The sequence below is a fragment of the Sinocyclocheilus anshuiensis genome, unplaced genomic scaffold, assembly GCF_001515605.1.
Source record: "Sinocyclocheilus anshuiensis isolate Anshui unplaced genomic scaffold, SAMN03320099.WGS_v1.1 scaffold294, whole genome shotgun sequence".
Classification (NCBI taxonomy): Eukaryota; Metazoa; Chordata; class Actinopteri; order Cypriniformes; family Cyprinidae; genus Sinocyclocheilus; species Sinocyclocheilus anshuiensis.
Genome location: NW_015544130.1, coordinates 38,242 through 49,218, shown reverse-complemented (window position 1 = coordinate 49,218; position 10,977 = coordinate 38,242). Strand labels below are relative to the sequence as shown.

The 10,977-nt window shown below is 33.7% G+C and overlaps 1 protein-coding gene across 3 annotated transcripts in view; it reads right to left on the bottom strand.

Annotated features, from left to right (window-relative positions):
* Positions 1-10,398, bottom strand: part of tkta (transketolase a) — an 18,433-nt gene extending 8,035 nt beyond the window's left edge. The window contains exons 1-9 of one of the 3 annotated variants that reach the window (XM_016494561.1): positions 10,238-10,398; positions 9,899-10,011; positions 7,982-8,099; positions 6,039-6,152; positions 5,696-5,793; positions 3,451-3,642; positions 2,259-2,377; positions 1,978-2,174; positions 1,727-1,894 (exon numbers count right to left, since the gene is read on the bottom strand). In XM_016494561.1, coding sequence (XP_016350047.1) covers positions 1,727-1,894; positions 1,978-2,174; positions 2,259-2,377; positions 3,451-3,642; positions 5,696-5,793; positions 6,039-6,152; positions 7,982-8,099; positions 9,899-10,005 — 1,113 coding nt within the window. In that variant the 5' untranslated portion in view covers positions 10,006-10,011; positions 10,238-10,398. Of the gene's footprint in view, positions 1-1,726; positions 1,895-1,977; positions 2,175-2,258; positions 2,378-3,450; positions 3,643-5,695; positions 5,794-6,038; positions 6,153-7,981; positions 8,100-9,898; positions 10,012-10,124 lie in introns of all 3 variants that reach the window. The other 2 variants (XM_016494564.1, XM_016494562.1) reach the window with 2 other exon arrangements.
* Between the last annotated feature and the right edge of the window lie 579 nt (positions 10,399-10,977).

Below are 10,977 nucleotides of genomic sequence, written 5' to 3'. Positions count from 1 at the left end.
GCTATTTATATATATATTTATAATAATATATATATATAAAATAAAGTCATATAGCTAATTTCTTTTTTGTCAGACTATAGTGCATATGACTTTTTAATTAGTATGTAGATCTATTAGTACATGTCCTCTACTTTGCCTCTGATTGGTAAACTGCAAAGTTTGGAACAGATCTGAACTCTGACACTTTAATTAGTAGGCTATTCAGATTTCCCGCACGTCCATCACGATTGCTTCCCAAAACACAACGTGACAAATGAGTGGCCTACATTCTACCTACCACATGTACCAAGTGAACAATGACTATGTAGAGACAAAGCAGAAATATTTTGCCTTACAGCAGTTATACAGATCATAAAGAATGTGCTTATGAGATGAAAAGGAGGCGGTGCGGGTTTTCTGCATGGCTTCTCGGGGAAAGGCACTGCAGCAGGGCGTGGTGCAAAATGGAGCATAAGTGGGTCACATCTTCACTGCTGCATTATGGATAGAGCGCCATGTATTATTCAACAAATCAGCATTTTGGTGCTTTGAAGGGCGTTTTACATGGCCAATCCCAGAGCTATACTTTATCAGAACAATCTAGGGAGCATTTAAGGATGTTTCGATCACTAAGCTAGTCTCCCAAATGAGCAGACCTTTGATTTGATTCTCAAAACTGTCAAGAGTGCTAAAATGTAACTATAAAAAGAATAGTCCACCCAAAAAATTAACTTTCAGTCATTCTGTGGAGAATAAAAGATGAGGTTTTGAATAATGTTGGTTACCAAATGGGTTTGTGTAACAGTTAAATGTAACAAAACATGAATAAGTAATCATATTTATTTGAAGATTTAGTTTTTTTTTTTTTTACTTTGATAATGGCCTTAATCTTTAAAACAACAGAGAAGTTGAGAGAAGTAAAAAAAAATACCTGTCAATTTCAGCAAGTGAAGAACAAATTTATACTAATATGTGTTATGTATTAGGCACATTATTGTCTCTGACAGGCAACATGTAAAAGCGGCCCAGGCTGCCATTTTCTCCTTCTTTGAAAGCGGTGATGTACTCAAAACATCCAGCATTGTGGGTTTTCTAGGAAATATGTGTACCATCTAGACCTCTGCTTCTCGTAAATACGACCATGTATTGTGCATGTTATTGTTTGACAGATGTCGGTGTCGTGATATTTAAATGATAAGGATTTGAAAACTGATAAACTGTAAGATAATAATTATTTATTTCTTAGCCAACAAGAATTCAGTGAAGTGACTGATGCCCATGATTATGTCATGTTGATGTTTTTAGTTTACTAATATTCCAACCGACAGTTCGTAACGTGCGTGAGGGGTGAACAACGTTTGATTTGATAAGTTTATTTTGTGGTTACTCCGAGACATGCTTGGCTTTTGTTGACTTTTAAAAATCAAGTTATTTTTTTTAACAAGAAAAGGAGTGGTTTTGATGCACAGAATTGTTTTTGTTTAAAAATATTTTATTTAAACCTATGAAAATGCAGATTCTGTTGTAAATAATATTTTAAAAAATCACTTTTTAAAACTGTTGTTAACCCACTGCAGATTTTGACTTGTGGACTATCCCTTTTAATATTGAAATATTAAAAATATATATAATATATAATACTGTATATAATACTGTATATAATTTTTTTTTTGATTTACTAAAAGGAAGTACTTGCCATTTTTGGTTCTTTAAAATATCATCATGATGGTACTTCATAGTTTCCTACCATGTTCTGCTCTGCGCTGTAGCACTCAATAAAGCGGTTGGGATGCTCATTTTTAAAGATTTCAGAGCAGATGAAATTTTTGGTGTCGACATCCATAGCCACCACTCGCTCATTGTAACGTCCCAGTTTGGCCACGGCCATCCCGTACGCCTTGCAGGTGGCAATCTGTTGATAAAGAACATAGTGTAAAGAGCTAGACCATGATATTAAAGCAATATATCATCCATCCATTCTTTGACTTGAACTCTCACCTTCTCTCCAGGTTTGTAGTTGGGAGCACTGGGCATGCGGACATTCCGCAGACTCACAGGTGGAGCGTCTTCAATGGGTGAAGCCGGGTACATGCGCTTGTTACTGTTGAGGATGCGGCTCTGGATGTCTCGCATAACGCTCTCTGCCATGTCCTTCGACAGCACCTTGCCATGCCATCCCATCTTATCTTCTGCCACTGAGCATAACAGAGTTTTTTTGATCAGAATATATTGAGCTATATCAGTATTTATAGATTTAAAAATAATGGGAAGAAATATACCAGGAATGCCTTTGCCCTTGATGGTTTTGGCGATGATGGCAGTGGGTTGGTGGCGTGGCTGGCTCATGGCTTTACACAGCTCTTCCACACTGTGGCCATCCACAATGATAGCATGCCACCTAAAAAAAACAAGTAACAAATTGGCTGATGGCTTTTCGCTGCACACACACAAACACAAATAAATACACATATAAACATGCAGATCCCAGAGTTGTTACTGTTTACTAAAACTAAAATTCTTTAAAAATGTATAATAAGAAATCAGAATCAAATCAGCATATTAGAGTGATTTCTGAAGGATCATGTGACACTGAAGACTGGAGTAATGATGCTGAAAATTCAGTTTTGCATCACAGGAATAAATTAAACTTTAGAATATATTCTAAATAACGTTTTTGGTAATTGAAATAAAGCTAAAATAAAATAAAATAATAGATGGAAAAACATAAACTTCAAAAATCTTTACAGTATTTATTTTGTTTTTGAAATAAAGTTGAAGTACTACAATTACTAAAATTAAAACTGAAATAAAAAGAATACATTCAAGCTATAAAATATGTTTTAAAATACATAAACTAATAAAATTGACAAAAACGCAAAACAAAAAATTACTAAAATGTAAATCAAAGAGCAAAAATAAAAGTGAACTCAATAAGTACTATAATAGTGTATAAATAATACTAAAATAACTCTGGCATTTCTTAGGAAAAAGACATTAAAATTAGCAAAAAAAAAAATATTCTAAAACAGACCATTAAATAAGCATTAATACTTTTTAGGTTATCGGAGTAAATCCCAAGAAAACATATCAAGGAATTATTTTTCTTTATTCCTAAATAAATAAATAAGCTAGCTAAATTTAAATACAATAAAGCCTATGTTAAGATCATTTAGATTATTTCCAACCATTAATAATATTAAATTGTGACATTATTTTCATCTCATTAGGAACCTTTTAACCCAAAATTCTTGTTACTTTATTGCACGCAGCTGTTTTACTTTTGACATCATTTTGCTTATGGAATTCTGAAATATGACATGTTTTAGAAATTCACCCATATGTCATTTACAGATATTTTTATCCCAGCCTTCCTGGAGCAATTTGAGGTCAAGTGTCTCGTGGTGACACTTAATGGGGTTCTGGGGTTTGACGTTCCCAGCCCATGCCTTTATCCACCTCCATCCAACCCACCCAAAGGCCTCACAGCGTCTCTGGTACTTCTCCACATGGTGCTGCAGTGGTGCTGGATCACTCTGGCCCAGCCGGTTGATGTCCAGTATGGCCAGCAGATTATCCAGCTGGTAGTAGGAAGCGAAGGCCATGGCCTCCCACACGGCCCCCTCAGACATCTCTCCATCCCCCAGCAGGCAGTACACACGGTAACTGCAGAAGAGTGAAAAGACATTTTTGCATTTTCTAAAGACAATGGTGCTTGCATGTGCAAATTTGCTGTCATGATGGAGGAGTGTTGTTGGTGTTTGCCAAGCTGTATAGCTAAGCTGTTCAGAGTGTATTTTAGCACATTGTTATGCGGTTGCTAGGACGATATTGGTGGTTGCTAAGGTGTTCTGAGTGCTGGGGGACTATTTATTCTTTTCTTGGTGGGTTTGTTTCTTTTACTTTCTGGACTACTTGATTTATGTATATGTCATTATTTTGGTCTCCAAACTCTACCTAAAAGTTTTCAACTTAAAGGGATAGTTCACCCAAAAATGTTGTTCCTAAATGTAGTTCACCCTCATGTCGTTCCAAACCTGTATGAGTTTATTTCTTATGTTGAACATAGAAGGTATTTTGAAGAATGTTGGTAATCAAACAGTGATGTTTTCCATTGACGTCTATTGTATTTCTTTCTCTATTATGGAAGTCAATGGGGACCAACAACTGGTTCTTCAAAATTCTTCAAAATATCTTGTGTTCAACATGAGAAAAGAAACTTATACAAGTTTGAAACGACACGATGGTGAGTAAATGATGACATTTTTGGCTGAACTATTCCTTCAATAATTATATTTGAAAAATGTTTTTTACATAATATAAAAAATTTCAAAGCCAAATAATTTTCTCAAAAATTAAGCAAAATATTTATTTTTCTTACATTTTTTGTTTCTTCTTTAGTTTCATTCATTCATTCATTTTTGTTTATCAACTACCATTTAAAAGTTAAGGGGTCAGTAATTTTATTTTTAAAGTAATTAATTTTTTATTGTAATCATACAACAATGATGCATTAAATGAACTAAAGTGTAAAGACTTTAATAATATTACAAAAGATTTATATTACAAATAATTATTGTTCTTTTGAACTTTCTATTCATCAAAGAATCCTGAAAAAAAGTATAATTTCCACAAAAATATAAAGTAGCAGCACAACTATTTTTAACATTGATAATAATAATAGTAATAGATGTGTCTTGAGCATCAAATCAGCATATTAGAATGATTTCTGAAAGATCATGTGACACTGAAGACTGGAGTAATGCTGCTGAAAATTCAGCTTTACATCATAGGAATAAATAACATTATATAATTATAATTATATAATTATTTTAAATTGTAGCAATAATTCACAACATTACTATTTTTTACTATACTTTTGAACAAATAAATGCAGATTTGACAAGCATAAGAGACTTCTTTCAAAAACATTACAAAATCAAAGCAATCCCAAACTTTTGAACACTAGTAAATTTATTTTTATTTTGTTTATTTTATCTCTACATGTTTTTTTTTTTCAGCTTGCTAGCTGATGTGTAAAACCACATCACTGCCGCCCTCCTTAACACCACCTGACACTTTCCTGTCACACCAGATCTACTGTCTTTCACGAATGAGAAGAGACAGATTCAATTGATTAGAAATCACCTAGGATTTGAGAAAAAGTGATCTTACACAACACAGCAGGCATGATTCCTCTTTCTCTGCACAGCAGCACTCGCACAGATTACGTATTTTTGTGGGCTTTTACAATGCATTATAAATAGAGAGTTAGTCACATTTTGAAAGGATCGCCCAAAAATTAGGCTTCAATTTGGGAATAATTTGTGCGCTTATGCCTAAATTGAATTCTATCCAAGATATAAAAATAACCGGGTGATGGCCGCTGGGGCTTTGATTATTAGAGCAGAAGAATCGCAAAAGCACAGCTTGACGGGAAAACTCCACACCCTTAAAATCCGCAGCATACAAACATTAGATTATAGTGAGCACTCAGGTAAAAGCAAAACTGATAAAAACAATGAAAAAAAAACACATTTCACATTTAAAATTTAACTTTATAGATACATTTTTTAGATACATATCCACATTTTAAGCATCTGAGAACTAGGGTATTTTTTTTTTATTTGTGCAACAACAAAGCACAACCAATACAGCTGTTTGAGTTACTGTAGACCCTTCTGTCGTGAATGTATGGGTTTATGGGTGGCATTCTTACCTGGATTTGTCAAAGTATTTAGCCGTATAGGCCATTCCACAGGCTACGCCCAGCCCCTGTCCCAGAGAGCCTGTGGCCACATCCACAAACTGCTGCTTCTGTCAAACACACACGCACACACACACACTCACGTGGATGTTACATAAAATAACGGCTGTCATTGGTTAACGGCTCATGCATTTGCAGCCAGTTTAACCCGAACAATTATTTCTGACCCAATAAACTGCGAGATTTCTCACGGTGCTGCTAAATATATTCTGATCTGAGAGCATGTCACTTTCATATATCACTGTGACTGAATGTGTTAAAGAAGAGCTGCTGATTTTGTAGCAGTGTTACTCACAGGTGTGGGGTGTCCCTCCAGCGTGGAGTCGATCTGACACATGCTCATGAGCTCAGACTCTTTCAGGAAGCCGATCTCCACCCACACAGAGTAGAGGACAGGGGCCGCATGACCCTGGGAACACCAAACACAAACTCTATGGGTCAACAACAATGCCACCGTTACGCAACTATCCAAAAATTACTTTTTTACACTTTAAAGGAGACATATTATGCCCCTTTTTACAATATGTAATATAAGTCTCTGGTGTCCCCAGAATGTGTCTGTAAAGTTTCAGCTCAAAATACCCCGCAGATCATTTATTATATCATTCTGAAAATGCCTATTTTGAGCGGAAGTAGAAATACGCTGTTTTTCGGGCCTGGCTCTTTAAATTGCTCGTCTGTGCAGCCAAAGACAGAACAGTTAGCATGCTTTACTCAAACTTTCGCCATGGCATTAGAGCTAATACACCAACACCGTTGTCGCTTGCGAAATCAAAATGATGGCGCCGTGGGTGGAAGTTTACAGATCAAGGGGCGTAATATTATAATGAGATCCCTTTGCCACGTCACCAAGGGAGCGAAATCAGACGCGCTGGTTTTCTCAGACGCTTGCAGAAAAAGGCTTCCCAAAACAAAGTTACTGGGTTAATCTTTTTCACGTTTCCTTGGTTGGTAGATGCACTGGGGACCTGATTATAGCACTTAAAACCTGGAAAAGTCAGATTTTCATGATATGTCACCTTTAACATTTAATGAGCATATTTTGCATAGCACTGTATTATTATATTATATTATTTTTGAGGGGATTATTATATATTCTTATTATTATTTTAACATATACTTTGTTTTATATTACCACTATTATGCAATTACCCAACAATTACTTAAAATAAGAAAAATAACTGTTTAACAGCTGATAAACATATTTTGCATAGCCCTGTATGTTTATTATTATTATTATTATTATTATTATTATTATTATTATTATATTTTATTTATTTTTCTATTACTGCCATTATGCAATTATCCAACAGTTACTTAAAATAAGAAAAAAAAGTTAAACAGCTGATAAACATTTTGCATAGCCCTGCATATTTATTATTATTATTATATTTTATTTATTTTTCTATTACCACCATTATGCAATTATGCAACAGTTACTTAAAATAAGAAAAAAAAACGGCTTAACAGCTGATAAACATATTTTGCATAGCCCTGCATGTTTATTATTGTTATTTTTATTAAATACATTTCTATTTTATATTATTTATATATTATTTATTTTTCTATTACCACCATTATGTAATTATCCAATGATTACTTAAAATAAGAAAAGTTTAGTTTAACAACTAACAAACATATTTCACATAGCCCTCTATTATTATATTATATTATATTTGATTATTATTATTATTTTATTATATTTTATTTATTTTATATTACTAAAATTATGCAACTATACAGCCCTGTATTGTATTATTATATTATATTATTATTCATTATATATATATATATATATATTTATTTTTTTTTTATAATTTTTTATTTAATATTATATTTTGGACTGTGGACTAGGTATTTTTCATGGAACTCAAAGTACATTTTGTTTCATATTTATTAGTTTAATTTTGGGTATTAATGATTAATAAGATCATACAATCATGTCAATAAAAAAATGTATATGTATTCCTTGAGGATTAGGGTATTACGTTTTTGGATATGGTTTTTTTTTAATCATGTTTTTTTTTTCAGCATTTACAATACCATGGTATTAGTCATAGTAAACATTGGTGTATAGATTCAGTATCACTGTATATTTCAAAGTATAACCATCACTGTACCATGGTACTGGCACCAAATAATGCCATTCTCCTGATTTAGCGCCATCTTGATTTACACTTGAAATATTAAAGCTGACACTTGAATAATCCCAGTTAGCTGAGTCTCTAGTAACCTCACCTTGGACAGGATGAAGCGGTCATTGTTGGGGTTCTTGTGGTCATCTGGCCTGTACTTCATAGTATGGAGGAAAAGCACAGACATGATCTCTGCCACACTGCAACATGATGTTGGATGCCTGCCAAAAAAAAAAAAAAAAAGTGTGAAGAGTCTGAAGGATAGGTAAAGAGAAGGTAGTTTCATATTTAACCCTTCATTTTCACTACAGTTTATGATGCAACCTTAACTAAAAGAATTATCACACACATAAAAGACAAATAATTGAGCTTGTCAGGACAGAATAAGACAATTAGTGACTGTGTATCCAAAGGTGTTGTTTAATCCAGGATGCCCCACCGCCACCTCACTTGTGGCATAATCTAAGCTTTGAGCAAACATACCACCCACTAACATCCACCTGTTTCCAGATTAGGTCACAGACAGCACTAAAAACCACATGCTGTGAGACCGACTCACTATCAGACCGCCACTAACAAATCAGTGCGTTTAGATGCAATTTAACGTTATGCTCAATCATCCTCAGATATCAGATATGAATAACTGCGCCATTTGGATTCATGCGGCAGTTTACATAACAGCTCAGCAGTACCGTTAGAAAACACACATTGCCTAGAGGAAAGAACATGCAGTTATGTGTATTAAACAATGATTATGAAACAACAATCATCTTCATGCACACACCTCATAAACTTAACTAATTCCCCTATTATTATATTAGTATATTAAACTTTAAAATCTAGATACACAGACACATACACATACATACTACTATCTACAGTACATCCAGTATTATATTATATATATTTTTAGATTTCCTTATTATTAATATTAATGCTATTATTATTCTTTATCTATATATGTTTATTACATCAAATCTACAGATCAACCACAATGCCACAGATATTGATTTTTCCAATAATTACTTTACAAAACATTACAAAAAAGTTTTTTTTTAAATTATATTAAGCATAGGTTTCCTTTTGTTTCAAAATACACATTAGTTTTTTTATATATAATTACAAATTATGATTCTTCATATTTTTTCTCCTCTGAAGACTGAAAAAGCAGATGTTGATGTTATAACTAAAAAATACAGATAAAGAAAATGAGGCAAACTAAATTGCAATCTGTTTCTCATAAAAAAAAAACGTGTTTTTTTATTTTATAAAATTATGAGATTATGTAGTAGCGTTTTCAAACATTGCAATTATATGCTACATATATTCCATAAAAAAAAAAAAAAAAAAACCTCCAAATTGTACTTGGCAATGAAAAAGATTTCAACGATTATAGAGAATATCAAAGATTCAGAATGTATGAGAAAAAAAGTCTAGCTGCAAATATATATAAACAGTAATATTCATATTTAAAAGAATTTGCTTAAATTCACTGTACATATGGCTGAAAAATATGAGAAAAATATTTTAAAATATACAAAATTATTTAAAAATAAATGAAAAAAATCCACAAAAAAAATCTCTTTTGTCCTTTTAGCTGCATCACTTCACCATCTGTTTGCTAAGGTTTTGAGGACAAAGATTATGCCTTGCATAAGGGTGTGCATGCAAGAGAGTGTTTGCTCGCACGACAGTGGCATGAGCATAGCTATCTATCTATCTATCTATCTATCTATCTATCTATCTTTCTATCTATCTATCTATCTATCTATCCATTATCTATCTATCTATCTATCTATTATCTATCAATCTATCTATCTCTCTCTCTATCTATCTATCAACTATCAATCTATCTATCTATCTATCTATCTCTCTATCTATCCATCTATCCATCTATCCATCATCTACCTATCTATCTATCTATCTATCTATCTATCTATCTATCTATCTATCTATCTATCTATCTATCTATCTATCACACCAAGCAGCAGGTATTTGTAGAAAGTGTACCACCTCTTACCCGTTGCCCACTGCAGTGGTGGCTTTGATAGAGTTGATTCGGAGGCGGTTGGCAATGTTCCTCAGCGCCTGCACGGTCTGCTGGTCTGGTTTGTGGTAGTCCTCCATAGCTTCCTCTATCATCTATCTATCTATCTATCTATCTATCTATCTATCTATCTATCTATCTATCTATCTATCTATCACACCAAGCAGCAGGTATTTGTAGAAAGTGTACCACCTCTTACCCGTTGCCCACTGCAGTGGTGGCTTTGATAGAGTTGATTCGGAGGCGGTTGGCAATGTTCCTCAGCGCCTGCACGGTCTGCTGGTCTGGTTTGTGGTAGTCCTCCATAGCTTCAGCCTAATAGCACCACAAATTGAAAGGAGAGAATGAGGTTGAGGAGAGTACTGGTTGCGTGTGTGTGAGAGACAGAAGAGGAGAGGGAGGCTGCTTTATGCGGGCACACATACACAGATTTTATAGTGTGCACTGTGCAGCACAGGTCGAGAGGCAGTGTGCATTGGCTGGCAGAGAAAGTGGGTGTGTGCCAAGAAGAGAGAGAGACTGAGACAGACAGCGACCAAGAGTAAAGAGGAGGAATCACTCATTATGACCTTTGGCTGCTGGATCTAAACTCATTAGCAGATTAAAGATGTGCCTCGGTCAGTCCTTTGAGACAGTAGAGGACGTGCGTGTGGGTTTACTTTAGGGATAAAACTGTGCCCAGAAGTTAGTCAAATCTGACAAAACCTCCCTTTGGAGGCACATTCCTCTACTGGAACACAATTTAAAATATTATGGCAATAAATAGAATTTTTTTCTTTATATTTCAAAAAATACAAAAAGCTTTCTTTTAGGGAATGGGGTAGTTTTTTTTTTAGTAAATATAATTAATTTTATACAAAAACAATAGAAGACTATATGGTACATCCTCTTATAGGACTAAAAAAAACATGCAGATTGGTTTTATTTTATATTTTTATTTTACTTCTAAACAATGTGTTCATGTGGTTTATTTAACTATTTTATTATTATTGTTCATTCTGCATTATGAAACAGTCGTCATAATCCAATTTATGTCTAATGTTTCTATTTTA